This window comes from Urocampus carinirostris, chromosome 12, assembly GCF_059441175.1.
Source record: "Urocampus carinirostris isolate Australia breed hairy pipefish chromosome 12, RoL_Ucar_1.0, whole genome shotgun sequence".
Classification (NCBI taxonomy): Eukaryota; Metazoa; Chordata; class Actinopteri; order Syngnathiformes; family Syngnathidae; genus Urocampus; species Urocampus carinirostris.
This window is the reverse complement of record NC_142360.1, coordinates 15,606,320-15,621,524: the sequence shown is the minus strand read 5'-3', so window position 1 is coordinate 15,621,524 and position 15,205 is coordinate 15,606,320. Positions and strand designations below refer to the sequence as shown.

General features: G+C 39.5%; 1 protein-coding gene across 1 annotated transcript in view; it reads left to right on the top strand.

The window, feature by feature from the left end:
* The window catches only part of gmds (GDP-mannose 4,6-dehydratase), a 114,384-nt gene that overhangs the window by 66,257 nt on the left and 32,922 nt on the right, over nucleotides 1–15,205 (top strand). Inside the window, exons 8-9 of the mRNA XM_088349509.1 lie at nucleotides 724–842; nucleotides 1,341–1,437. Coding sequence (XP_088205635.1) covers nucleotides 724–842; nucleotides 1,341–1,437 — 216 coding nt within the window. The remainder of the gene's footprint in view (nucleotides 1–723; nucleotides 843–1,340; nucleotides 1,438–15,205) is intronic.

Here is a 15,205-nt window from a genome sequence, read left to right as displayed (position 1 = left end):
TGAAGCGTAACGCTGGCAAGAACTTCAAACAGACATTTTTTTTTTTACAGTACGTAATTGATCACTTGCAAATGTCAGCATGGCTCAAAACATGCGAGCTGTTATGAACCCTCCTTTCTTTTTTGTTGTATTCATTGTGGTAGTAAATGTTGCAACATTTTTGCTGCTTTTGATACTCTAGGCTTCTCCATTAACATAAAAAAGTGACGTTGCATACTGAAACTAGAATTACTGTCTACATACTTGTGTACTTGTGAATGTCAAATGTACATTATGTACTGTGTGTCTCTTTAGGCTCCATCATTTAGTTTATCATAAATATTGAGGAACTCCGCGCAGACGTTTCTTTGGCTGTTTAACAATCTACTGCTTATTCCACAAACCAAGACTATAAATTATCTCCTCTGGGGTTCATACAGTAAAGACTTTGTTAACAGTCATTAAAGGGAGTGTTGCACATTTTTTTGGGACCTTTCGGCTTACTTAAGCGTGAAAATAACGTGCGTCTGCACTAATGGTCGCTTATGTCACGGCAGCGCACTCGTCTTGTGGGAGGGCTCTGTCCTCTCCCACAGTCCGCGTCCCATGAGTTTTAATGGTGACGTCAGAGAAGAGGTAGAGGCCAGTGCCCTGTCCTGGGGGCCCCAAGGTCACCTGCTGTCTGGCAGTACAAATATCTCACTTGACTTCAAGCTAAAAAATTGCTCTTGCTTTCTCTCTCAGGCAATGTGGTTGATGCTGCAACAGGAGGAGCCCGAAGATTTCGTCATAGCGACAGGGGAGGTGCACAGTGTGAGGGAATTTGTGGAAAAAGCTTTCAAACATGTGGGGAAGACCATCGTGTAAGTGCATACTCACACACTCGAAAAATAAGTCCTATTTTAATCAGCCAAACAATTTGTGATTCCTTTTTTGACTTTCTTTAGTGGCTTGCCCTAAAGAAACAATCTATATTGAAAATCGGATGCAAATACAATGACTTAATTGCAATATTTCCTGAAAAGATTAGTATTAAAAATAACAATATGCTGCCACTTGGTGACACAGAAGAATAAAACAGTTTATCTGCTGTGGAAGACTCCATAGATACTCACCAATATATTGGGTTTGCAAAAACTCACCAATTCCTTGTTACGAATTAGAAAATTGAACAAAATCCTGCAGCACATAGAAGTTGTTCCATAATGCTTTCAGTGCCACAAAGGTCAGATCTGTGTGTGTCAAGGCGGGTCTGCAAACAGGTGACATGTGTTGTCTAGCCAAGATTTTCAAGAAAATGTTTCCGAAGTGTCCAACAACTGTGAAGAGGCAGTTATTTACCTGGTTTTGTGTGTTTGCAGGTGGAAGGGGAAGGACGAGCATGAGGTGGGATGTTGCCAGGAAACAGGAGTTGTACACGTCAAGGTCAACCCCAAATATTTCCGTCCGACTGAAGTGGTAAGCTTGGACATTTGCCTTAATGTTCTGTGGCTAGTGCTGCTTACTCTGCAACAATAAACCTTTTTTTGACAAAAATATTTTATACTTTGATAAGGTCATTCCACTTAGTGTTTTTTTTTGTTGAGCTAAGAAACAAGTTATTTGCTACACAGCTAAATTCATTTTGGGAAAACCATTCAACTAAATTATCTGGCTTCAATCTGAGAGTAGGTGACAAATTCAGGGATCAGAATTTTCCGCTGATCCGCGGATTTCCGCTGTTTTTGAACCCCAAAGGTCATTCCCGTAAATCGTCTAAATTCGATGAGAAAATATTTTGGGGGGGTGAGGTGTGATACGTGACTGTTTCATCACCCCAAGTTAGCAGTTAGAGATTGCGAGAAAAATCGGCAAAAAGAAGCGCAGCGCATTAGATCTATAACACACAACGTGGTTTAGCTAACAAATGGATCGACTCCTACCATTGGTCGATAGGTTCGCTGATAACCAATCAGCGGAGCTTTTGTTCAGAGCATTGGCTTTCTCAAACATGGCGCTCCTTCCGGTCTTTTCAAACGGTGAAATGAGTGTTTGAAAAAGTAAATATGAAAATACTAAGAAAAGAAGACGAGGCTTTTGTCTCCGAGATTGATAAAGGAATCAAGAATAAATTTAAGTGGTCATGGCTGGAGAAGACTGTCACAGTAAACGTTAAAATCGGCGCAAAGATCGAGGAAGTTACAGAAACTTTGAGCCAGTTCATCGCAAAGTGTGATGTTCCAGGGAAAGCAAAGTGTCTATACTGTGTCGATCTGATCAATTATGGTACGTGAGGTTGTGTGGCACTGATCGATCATGCTAAAATGAACAAGCACAAAGCAAAAATAGCTTGCCGGCGATCAAATTATGCACTCGGATCCGCATTTAAAATCGGCAGTGAAACTAACAGTAACACCACCGGTTATTGGCCGTTCCAAATCCTTCCACTTCAAATACTAGCAGCAGTCAACCACTGGTTCCCCTGTGTGACAGAAAATCCCAATCTGAGGTATTTATAAATCTATTTATTTATTAAATGATTTTATCTTTTGTGTTTATACAATATTTAGAACAGGATAAACAAAATTTATGACATGTATTTTCTTTAAGCATGTTCAGTTTGTGCATTCTATTTTCAAATTAATGATGAATGGTTATTAATGTATATATTTTCATATATATTGTTGATTAGTAGCTAAATACAAGGTCCATCTTCATCATCAAAACACAACAACAATTGTGATGGTTGTAACATTGTAATCCCCCAATTGTTTTAAACATCTTAAAACTGAAAAAAATACATGGTTTCTGTTTTGTTGGATTTAATTCATTCTAGTGCAATTTTCACATAGCAAATAAGATAAATGCTGCTCCGCCCTGGACCTGGCCGGGGCCTGCGGCCCCTGGACCCTGGCTATTTCAGCTGAAAATGAAAATCTCCATTCTGATCCCTGCAAATTGTTATCTGCTTACTTAGCTGTAACTTCCAGGAGACATTTTCCCCTTCCTATGTTGTTATTTCTTTGAACCTTCATTATTGAGGCTCATTTTTCCTTCCTGGTTCCATCAGTTTTCCAAAACAGCTAGCATCTCTTAAACTCAATCTAGCGAAGGAACAAAATCCTGTGATTCTCATGTAACATCATGTGTGGCAGCAGTTTCCTCGCTGAGGTAATTTTCAAGGAAAATACAAATTTGGAATAATGCTACTTAAGTAGTATTCAAAATGTGAATTTATTCTGCTCTCAGCATACTTATTTTCCTTATTTTGTTCTTTCTTTCTGACTCCCTCAAACACTACTACGAATCGTTGTAATTGTTCAAACTGTAGGAGAACTTTGAGCTGAGCGAACATGATCTAAAATACAAGGTCTTTATTTTCATCCTCAAAAAGTCAGTTGGTTCCATGGCATGAATCACATTGCACACATTTCCTGATTTTTAATACTTGACCTTAGCATGAATGTAGCATTTTTTCTCATCATGTATCTGATTCCCGGTCATTGTGTTTGGAACTGTGCACTTATCAGCTATAGCAGTTACAGCCTTAATGATTGGCTGCTTATTGTATGCAAACATATCCTTTGCGAAGAGAAAGTTGCCATCTGCGTCATTTTAGCTCAGGTTATATTTTCCTGTCGACGCAATAAAACAATTGGCTCGACACTTTCTAGCAGTGCGAGTTTTACACGGTATAAAAAATGAATTCTTACCCCATTTGCGAATTTCTTTTGCTAATTTTAGGCACACCCTAAAATGTTTATAATCTGTGTTATCTATGAGTTGGTAAATGTTTTAAACTGCTTTTTTTTTTTTAAATCATAAAAATGAAAAAAAAAACTTTTTAACAATGGGTTAAGGTATTTGCTTATGTATGCATTACTAGTCAAGTCATGATTCTTTTTGCAGCCCTTTGAGCCTCTTTGTGATTAAGGGCTATACAAATAAAAATGACTTGATCTGACTTTTTATAGCCCTTAATCAAAATAAGTCTCAGAGGGCTGTGGAGACTCCAGACTACTAACGATCCCCTGATCTAAAACTTACATGGGGGCATGGAAAAACACAATCTCCGCATGAGAAAAATGAAGAAACCTTGAGAATGGACTCTAGATGAGGTATACACCTTGCAGGATGACCAGGCTGCAATGGATATTACAAGGGCATCAACAAACAATACACAGACATCGTCAACATAAAATAAACTGCATTCATAAGCAATAGACTATAAGTGGGTTTTAGGCCTAGATTTAAACAGTTCTAGATCGAATCTCAGAGGGGAGTGCAATCCACAGCACCAGGGCCTGAATGGAGAATGCTCTCGAACCTGTGGATTTCTTCTTGGCTTTTGGGATTATTTGTTAACCAACATTTTCCAAGGGAAGGCTCTGAGCAAGAACATTTTGGGAAATCTATTCTGAAAGATATGAGGGAGCACGTCCATGCATAATTTTGTGTATTACCAACAGAACCTTAAAATCACATCTTAAGCTAACAGGGAACCAATGCAGGTTGGCTAAAATTGGGGTAATGTGATCCAACTTTCTTGTCCTAGTTAAAAGCCTTGCTGCAGCATCTTGTACCAGCTGCAGGCTCTTGATTTTAGACCTTGGGAGAAGTCTTATAAAATTAAGTTAATTGATTGATAAACTGATTAATTAAATTACTAAAATTACAATCTTACCCCCGGGCAGCACGGCAGCGCAGTGGTTAGCGCTTGTGCAGCACAGTTCATGTCATGGGAACCTGTCGTGGGTTCAAATCCAGCTCCGGACATCCTGTGTGGAGTTTGTATGTTCTCCCCGTGCTTGCGTGGGTTTCCTCCGGGCACTCCGGTTTCCTCCCACGTTCCAAAAACATGCATTTCAGGTGAATTGGCCGGTCCAAATTGTCCCTAGGTGTGAATGAGCGAATGAGTTGTCTGTCCCCGTGTGCCCTGCAATTGGCTGGCAACCAGTTCAGGGTGTCCCCTGCCCACTGCTCCAGCCCCCCCGCGACCCTAATGAGGATAAGCGGTACGGCTAATGAGATGAGATGAGACAATCTTACCCGATTGGCAACATTTTTATTTACTTTAATAATATACCGTGCCGTGAAAATGTATTTGCCCCTTTCCTGATTTCTGAACACAGAAATTAGGTAGGGGGCAAATTATTTTTAGATTGCACTGCATTTGTTCTCTTTTTTTAAAATGTTTGAGGTTTCTGATATTTACCGAAAACACTTAAAATAAGAAAAGTCATCGGCTAGATAATAATAATATAAATAAATAATAATGATGATAATAATAATAATAATAATATAATGAATCAAATATGTGTAGTGCTTATCTAGAAACTCTAAGACTCTTTACAAGGGATGAAAACAAACTAAAATATACTTAAAATCCTGTGCACTAGGAAAAAATTTTTTTTTACCCCATTGGCAGATCTTGTACACTATAATCATTGTTTACCTTACTTTAAAACATTTCAGCCTGTTTTGCTTGTAAAATAAAAAATATATTAAAAAGAAGTAGGCTTGTCTTATCTAACATTTTGTAAAATGAGATATATACTCTAACCGTCTACCAGATGAGATACATTTTGTGGGATGCACACATACTATTTTTTTTACTACCAATAACGATTACTGATGAAATATTGCCTCTTGAAACCGTCTTGCGCCAGCAATGGCGACCATCAGCCAGGGCCTTTGGGCAGCTGCTTAGGAGGTGTTCCAAGGTGTCTCTCTCTTTTCCCACACCTGAAGGTTCACTAAAAACCTGAACTTATCCACCATCTTTCCACCATGGATCTTGACCTTGAGAGCTTGAAGCTCATCCTCGCCCATATGATGAGTCTCTCCAAACCCTGCAGGTCCCATCTGCTCACAGGGACAGATGTTGTGGGGATGGTAAGGTCCTCCATATATAATATTGTTGCTTATTGTAAGGCTGATATTTCATACTGAGATGGTGAGATGAAATATTTCAAAATACAGAAAACAAACTTAAAGGGACAAAACGTTCTGCTGCAAGGGTAAGAATTGATTGTTTTGAGAGTGTACGTCATAAATTGTTCCCAAGTACGCATCATTCCATCAGAAGTGGCTTTGCATAAGCAAAAGTGGACAACTCCGATCTTACTTGTGCCCTTTACTGAATACGTGAGAATGTAAATGCTGACACGAGCCAGCAGATAATACTTCCATGTGACTGGATGTGTTAAGTGTCCGTCTCTCATCACTTTGGGTCCCCCCAAGGGTATTATGGTGGCCCCTGCGGGGAGTTTCAAATGACCTGTGGGGTGCCTTGGCAGAGATTAGCTGTAAACTTTTCTGTTTACACGTAGGAGTGCCACCCTTCACAGGGTTGGTGCATCTAGATTAGAAGTGAGATTTAGTTGAGTGATGCTGGAAGGTTAGAGGGCAGGGGGGTGACCGATTGTTGGAAGACTGCAGTTTTCTTGCACACACCTGGTTTCTTTCTTATCTCAGTTGGATATACAATTAAAAAATTGTGAATGGGACCAGAATTCAGATAAGAAATGGAAAACTTCAAACTAAATCACACACTGAGTAGGTTCAAACAAAAAATGCCGTTACTGTTGCCAAATTTGTGTCTAACAACTATTTTGTTTGAAGTGTTGGGGGGCATGGCCCAAAAGTTAAATCTCAATTTGATCAGATAGGCTCGACGGCCATGCTTTTTAATTGATCTTAAAAGGACATTTTGTATTATTATAGCACTTCTTTGTTGTTTAAAAAAAACTACATAATACATTAAAAAAACATATTGATTTGAATAATATGCAAAACTACATAAACTATCATATACCGCTTTGAGACTGGGAGGTCGCTGGTTCGCGCCTCGGCCGAGTCATACCTAAGACTTATAACATTGGTAAAATGGCGGCGCCCTCTGTTGGCTGCGGCTGCATCGGCTCGCTACAACGGGTCAGGTGTATCGACATTTCGTTCTGTGTACATTGTTACAAAGAATGACAATACAAAGGAAATTATTATTATTAAAAGTGCATTTTTAAGTACTCCTGGGTCAAGAGTTGTTTATTCGATAGACTGAGGCTCACCTAGAGGAAGCTGTGATCATTTACAACCTTCTTGCTGCTACAGCTACCACAGAAGACCAAAAACCTTGTAAGAGGCTGGGCAGAAAAATGAGAGGAAATTTTGTGTGGTTTGATAACTTTGAGTTTTCGTAGGTTGTAAACTTTCTTGTGCTTTGTAGCACTCAATTTTGGTTGCACAATACAGTGATATTTATCTAGTGGTCAAAGTTTAGTGTCCATTTAAGCAGACGTTCAGAGAAAGTTTTGTTCAAAATTGTCAATTTTAAAACTGACAATTAATCAAATTAATTAATTTGATTACAGAAAACAAACTTAAAGGGACAAAACGTTCTGCTGGACATTAATCAAATTAATTAATTTTGATTAATGTCCAGCCCGAGTGAAGTCGATTATGTGCCACAGATTTCAATCTTCTTTAGCACAAAAAAGTTTTGCAACTCGGGTTCCCAAATCAAATAGTTTGCGATCTGTTTTTGAAAGAAACGCAAAAGTACCCTACTGAGAGGGATTAAGACTAACGCAAAACAAATTTTGATTTTTGAAATCCACTGACTGACTAACGATGTTCGTAACTCCTTATTTGTATAATTTTTTTCCCAAAACTTAAAAAAATATAGTGCTGAAATGGGGTTCAACACACATACAGATTCTTGCACTGATGCACCAAATGCACGCTCATGTTTGATGATTTGGACGAACATTTTCTTGTCCTATCCAGGCAAGACAAAAGAAGTGTCTGAATCAGCTGAATTCTTTGAGCGTGTACCCACATGATGACAGGTATTTCCACTTGAAGAGAACAACAATGCTAAGCTCTGAGCCCAGTGTCATAAACTTCCTGCCTATAGGGGTCAGGGGTTAAACACTTTTCAGTCTCTTCAAGCCCTATATAAAGACAATAGACAATGGAAGAGACAAGGAAAGAGAAAAAGTTCTTCTTCAATAAGGTGCCTTCTTTTTGCCCTAACAATAAATGTAGTTGCAAAATGTGTATACAAATTTAAAACAGTTTTCAATATGTTCCAAAAAACGTGCAATTGTGTACCCCTATTGGCAAATATTGGTTATTTAAAGTATATTATTTCGCCCTATGTTCCGGTCCGGAGCCTTCGCTCTGAAAATGCTGGTCTACTAGTGATCCCAAGAGCCAAGAAGAGATCCGCAGGTTCAACAACGTAATCCATTCGGGCCCCAGTGCTGTGGAATGCTCTTCCTCTTGAGATTCGATCTGCAACCTCAATGGAACTGTTTAAATCTAGGCTTAAACACACATCTATTCTATAGCATATGAATAACCTATATTTTATGTTGACAATATCTGTGTATTAATTGTGATTGCAACATCGAATGCAGCCTGGTCATCCTGGAAGAGGCATTACCTTATGTGCGGTCCCTTCTCAAGGTTGCTCCATTTTCCTCATGTTGAGGTTTTTGAGTTTTTACTTGCCCTCAGGTAGGTTTTAGATCAGAGGATGGTGTAATAATAGTCTGTTGTCTGCAAGAATCTGTGGTCTGTGCAACCCTTTGAGACTTTGTGATTAAGGGCTATACAAATAAACATGACTTGACTTGATGATCATTGATCATTCAACGGCTCCCCCCACCCCTCCAAGGAACGTAGGAGCGCAGCGGCGAGACAAAACAATGTTTATCATCCAATAAACCATACATGTTAATTAACCAATAACTCAAGTACCGTATTTTCCGCACTATAAGGCGCACCTAAAAGCCTTTATTTTTTTCAAAAGCTGACCATGCGCCTTATAATACAATGCGCCTTATTTATGGATCAACATTAAGTTTTCCAACTAACTTGCAGCCGCCGACTCGATTTTCCCCCGAACGCCAAGTAGTACGCAGTGGATGGTGGGATTTATTTACCGGCGTTTCATTGGCTAATCAATGTGTCAATCATCAGTTGAATCGATCACTATTGGCTAAAGTTATTCGGAGGTCAAGAGGCGGATCCTTTTTATCATTTACAGACTGCCATTGGCTCAAACGGCAAACAAAGCCTGCAATTGGCCGAAAAAGATGTGTCAATCATCAGTTGAATCGATCACTATTGGCTAAAGTTATTCGGAGGTCAAGAGGCGGATCCTTTTTATAATGTACAGGCTGCCATTGGCTTAAACAGCGAAACAAAGCCTGCAATTGGCCGAAAAAGATGAATGCGTACAGCATGTGGCCGATGGCATAGAGAAAGCATTTTTTTCTATTCTGTATTTGTAAATATTGTATTCTCCTGGATTTACTACCCTCACGGATATAAGAGGACATTGCCTGCACATTATTATGAACACAATGACTTCGGTGAGCTATTCCCGGTTTTATATTGTCTTGTTTCAGACTGAACTCGATGTTTCTGTGATAAGCGGTGCAGATAATGGATGGAATGGAGTGTCTATTTTTAAATTAAACTCAATTCCAAGTGTTTATTGTCATATGCACAGTAAAGTTGCGAGCGAAAAAGAAAATAGATACGAAGGAATGGTTATCATTTCTTGAATCCCAAGACTTTAACCTTCCGAATGATGGAACGATGCATTTGAGTGACATCTTACGGACACCGCATTCGCACGTGTTCTCGACACATATTTGCGTCTTTGCAAGCTTTCGGAATGTTAAGGGGGTAATAAGTTGGACTGAACTATCAGACTGTTTTGTACACGTTCCCATTGTAGCGCCTTATAATCCGGTGCGTCTTATATATGTCAAAAATAGGACCAAAAACTATTTTTTCGGGGTGCGCCCTATAACCCGGTGCGCCTTATAGTGCGGAAAATACGGTAACCCAAATGGCGAGTGAGAGTGCAAAAACACCAGCGTGTTTGCTCTATTGTTTTGCACTAGTTGGCCAAACAATCCATCTATCAATTATAATATTAATTTTCTCATTCCGTCAATATTCAAAATATTGTTGATTTTATGTAAAAATAAAAAGTGTTTTTTATATGACAGTGACAGTATGAAACATCATTTTGCTTTTTTTTTTTTCTAAATCAATTTAAGAACACTTCTTAAAAACATCAAAAGCAAATTGCTAGGTAAGATAGTTACTCGAAACTACCAAGATTTTCTGTCAATAGTAAGGGAAGTACTATTTTTTTGCAGCGTGTGGGTTTGTGTCAACTGGTTAACGTCATTTTGGCTAACATTCCAACTTAGCCTGCAAACTGAAAGTGGTGGATGTGTCGCAAGTAAAATCCCTTTGATTTTTGTCTGTTTTATTTCTCCTTCAATGTAGAACTCATTTTGTTGATTTGGTGCAAGCTTGCAGTTTTGTGAGGCTGGGCAGCGCGGATGAGTGCTAGTGATGCGTTTAGGGACATTTAATAAATTTGATCTATGATCGTCTTTATGTATTTTGCAGTTTATTGTTGTTCCAAATCCACTAATTGATCACTGCATTGCTGTTGTGAGATTTTTTTTACTTGGCCTTATAAATCTGAATATTTTCAAGAGGTTTGGCATCCCCACTTCAAACAAGTAAAACTTGAACTTGGACTCAAGACATACCAGTTTGTTTGGAAATTTAGAAAGTAAACACTTTGTGTGTTTTAAACAACATTGAGTTGTTAAGGTACTCCTAATGTAACTAAAACAGAGAATATCTTGTCTGCCATGTGAAAGGGAACGTTTTATTTTTGCTTAATAAACTTAACTGCGTTGTTAAAATTGAGGACTTTTTTGTAGTACTATGATCAACTACCCAACCTTGATTTCCTCCAATTCAATTTCAAGGTTGCATAGTTCATTTGTGTTAAACCAAAGGTTGTAATTGTATTAGTACTGTTTATTTTGTGTTTTATTAGCATATTTAGGACTGGAATAATCAAAAAGTAATCGAAAGTAATCCAGTTATATTACTTCAATATTTGGATAACGTTACTGATTACATTTTTTTATCAGGTAATTAGTAAGTGTATCTGAGAACATTTTTAAAGCAAATCTGGGAAGAGCTTACGTGGAAATGCCCTCACCTAGTGTAAATCTTTTTTATCCAAGAAAACATTTCGTCTTGTCCTTTGTGACCCTGAAATGCGCCCCACTTCTGGACGGTGTGTGACGCGACTAAATTCCGAGTCCTCAGCTGCCCTCACGTACCACCTTAAAAAAACATGTCCTCTGTCTCCTTTCATTGATCAAGTGAAATCCTCTGTCATTTATTTTGGGTTGTGGATGTTTTGTGATTCACTAGATGTGGAATTGCAGCTGTTAAAATAACTGCTACCAGTAGAACTGCATTTGTTCGTGTGTAAAGTATCTTTAAAAGTAAACAGATGCATTGATGAAGGATGGATAGATAAGACGATGGACGTCAGCCTGACATGGCTTGTGATAATATTATTTGGCTTCGCCTAGTTGTGGGTTTAGCTTTTCGGCAATTGGTTTGAGACAGTGCTTTGTCATAGTAAGCCCAACTTAAGCATTTAATGTGAATGTTTAAAAGTGAGTCGATGTGGATGGAGACAGATTTGACATGGAATCTTCAAGTTGGCCATAGTGGGAACCCGGAAGTAGTATTTTTTTTGTTATATTTTTAACGAAAAGCTCGAATTAGGGGGAAGGGGTAGTTTTTTATTTAATGTCTGTCATTTTGGGGGTAAAAAGGTGTACGCCATAGAGTTATTTAGAGTCTGCCTTTCATGTACTATTGGCAAAGGGCATGACACTTACTGCTACAAAGGAGCTTTTCTACATAAAACACATTCAGTTTCATTTTCTAATGGTCACTATTAAATTAAAGAAAAAAACGAGATTTCAATCAAAACTTGACTGTTGAATGAGCTTTGTCATTTGACAAAAGAATACATGTCAACGACGCAGCTATCATACTTTTCAGTTCACGCGTCGCTTGAGGCCAAACATTGCGGATAACTGAGTGACAGCTGCATGTTTTTTAGTGTGCAGAAGTCGTCTTAATGAAAAGGAAGTCATCTTTCAATTGCTTGTCTTCCTCTGTCTCCTTCGCGTTAGCATAACTGCTTGCCTGTCGTCTTTCCTGCAGCACTTTCCTGCCCCACAGCTTTTTCTCATTTTTAACTACAAGCAAGCGATACAAGGTAGCCCGGAATGCCCCTGCAGCCAAGATTAGCGTACTGTCAGTCGGTGAAAAAAAATGAAAATCCAACTTTGTTTAGGGTGCTAAACAAAGCCGAATGAAAACTTCATTCTTCTAAACTTTTATCCGCTCCTTTTCAAACTGATTTAAAATTCCTGATATAATATGCTTAAGTGAGTTTATTCTTTGAATAGAGTACTATCTTGTCATTACAGTATGATCATATTGTATCTTAATTAATTTTTACTTTTTTGCAGCACTACCCTTACCCAACATTATTATTAGTTTTCACATTTATTTATTCATTTTTATTTCTATTTTTTTCTCCCTCGGAGCTCAGTGTATCAGATTCATCCTATGGCGCTCATGTATTCGTACTCTTCAGTATAACTCTTAATAAGAATTTGGCCATTGCCGTGTATTTTTGACCCTGTGCTGACTTAAGAGGTCAGGAAATGGGCAGAGATGAATAGTAGATGTAGTTTTAACATTTCAAAACAGTACACGATAAAGTGGTTGACTTTTCGCTCCCTTGCTACTTCAGTGCGTTGTGTGCTGCATTCTGATTGGCTCACCAGTCTCTTCGCTTCGAAACGTTCACTGTATTGCTTTCAGACACTTTCCTTTATAAACCTGAGTGTTTTTATAAATATTTCATTGTTGAATTTGCTCAGCAATCACATTTGTAAATTTTTTAACCTTGAGCTAACTGATGGGACCTGGAGACAATATGTCCTCATGAGTAATGTTTTTAAGGAAAATAAAAGGGAATAAAACTTTCCAACAAAATATTGATTACCTGATGGAAACATTGTTTACCGTTAACTGAATGGTGTGGACGTGTCCAATTGCCATGGCGCCCAATTGGCCCTGCCCGTGTGGCGCCAGCTGCGGCTTGTTGACCGATTGGCTTCCCTTCTATTTAAGCTCAGTGCTCTCACTCACCCTTTGTCAGTCCGTCAACCTCTGCACCCGCAAGACGTGGGTTTAGACTCTCAGTCTGTCCGGTTTCCTGCTTGTGTTGCCTGTCCGGCATTGTTCCCGTCTATTTTGTCCCGTTTGATATCGATCTCCAGTTTCGTTCCTGTCTAGTTTGTCCTGTTTAAGTTCGATATCCACTTTTGATATCAATCCTGTCTGTCCAGTCCTGTCCAGTATCAACCCCATTTGTCCTATATCTGCTCGTGCAATTAATATCAATCTCGTCGGCCTCTGGCTTCCTATCATTCCACGCCAGACTGCTGCCTTACGTCTTCCGCCCAACTATCGCTGAATCACTGGCGTTTGGGTTAACATGCTTGACTGCCCCATTTCTCGTAAAATAAAAGCTTGTGTGCGAAATGTCACGCATTTGGGTTCTCCTCCTGTTCCAGTTCTTGACAGGACGATGATAAAGGCAATTCAATTTAAGGTGATTGTTGTGTCACCATTGTTCAAACTTTATTATTCTAATATGTTTCACACGTGCATACATGTGAACAAAAACATAAAAATACAACATGTTGCTATATTTCGAAAACTTGCCCTGCCCTAGCAAAGCCAGTGTGATTTCTGCATTGAGCCCATCAGATTTTAGGGCCTGGTCACACAGCCGTTTGCGTCTGTATCGAGGCTGAATCACGGCCAGAAATTTCTGCCTGTGAAGCAGACGCTGTTGGACGCTTTGAGATCGCCATACAGACGAGATACACCAGTGTTTTACACGCGGTCGGAAAATCACACGCGGTTGGCTGCGCGAAAAAGTTTTGCGCTGCTCAAAACTTTAGGGCCCGGTCACACAGCCTTTCACGGGCGTATCGTGGCTGAATCATGGCCAGAAATTTCTGCCTGTGAAGCAGACGCTGTTGGACGCTTTGAGATCGCCATACAGACGAGATACAGCAGTGCTTTACACGCGGTTGGAAATTCACACGCGGTTGGCCGCGCAAAAAAGTTTTGCGCTGCTCAAAACTTTAGACCACGGTTAACCGCGGGCGGCACACGTGGTACACACGAGGTAATGACGCGGAACGACGTGCTATGGCCGCGGCCAGGGTGTGGTTACACGTGGGTAGGACGTGAAATTTCAGCGGGTAATCGTGGTTGGAGCACGGTCATAGCATGTTCTGCGCCTGTATCGCGGTGTTATTACGTGAAATTAGCGTGTGTAACGCGTGTGACGGTCAAACGCCTTTCTCCGCGTATATACAGCACAATTTGCCGAGCACACGTCAGTTGTGCTCGAGACGTCAAGGGGTGGCCATGGATCCCCGTCACCGTAGTGACCTCGTCTTAATCCATTTTTATTTCTTGACATTTTTTTTCATTTCATAACAAGATAATAAAATAAAAAATGAAAAACTATAACAGTGATAACATATTGGCTTCTTCTTCTGTGCCATAGCTTGAAATCTTGATCTTCACGGGACTGTTTGTTGAGCGGTTATGATTTCTACAGCCCGGTGCTATGCCGAGAAATGCATCCCTGCCGAGATTTGCATCCCCTTGCTACTACAACCACTTTTACCTCATTTTATCTCACTTTTAGGGAATGTAATGGCGAACATATAACCAAATCCACTTCGTCTTGCATTTGTTGGGAATGTAATACAAGTTAAACCATTCCGTCTTTGTTTTTGTTGTGAACGTAATCGAATGGTAATGCACACCGTATATAAATCACTTTTGAGAACTGTTATGCACTCTACCGTAAAGCTTATTATGCAGAAATAAGCTTTATGGTAGAGTGCATAACAGTTTCGATACGAGCGATTTGAATAGAAAAAGGCAAAATAAACATGTTACCTGCTCAAAAGTGATTTGTATACGGCGTGCATTACAGTTCGATTATGTTCACAACAAATACAAAGACGGAATGGTTTAAGTTGTATTACACTCCCAACAAATACAAGACGAAGTGGTTTTGGTTATATGTTCGCCATTAAATTCCATAAAAGTGAGATAAAACGAGGTAAAAGTGGTTGTAGTAGCGAGGGGATGCAAATCTCGGCAAGGATGCATTTCTCGGCATAACACCGGCTCGGCAGCTTTTATACCCGTGGTCCACACGCGGAAATGACGCGGAAATGACGCAATGAGGAAGCGGAACAGTCGCCGGCGTCTGTTTTGCGGG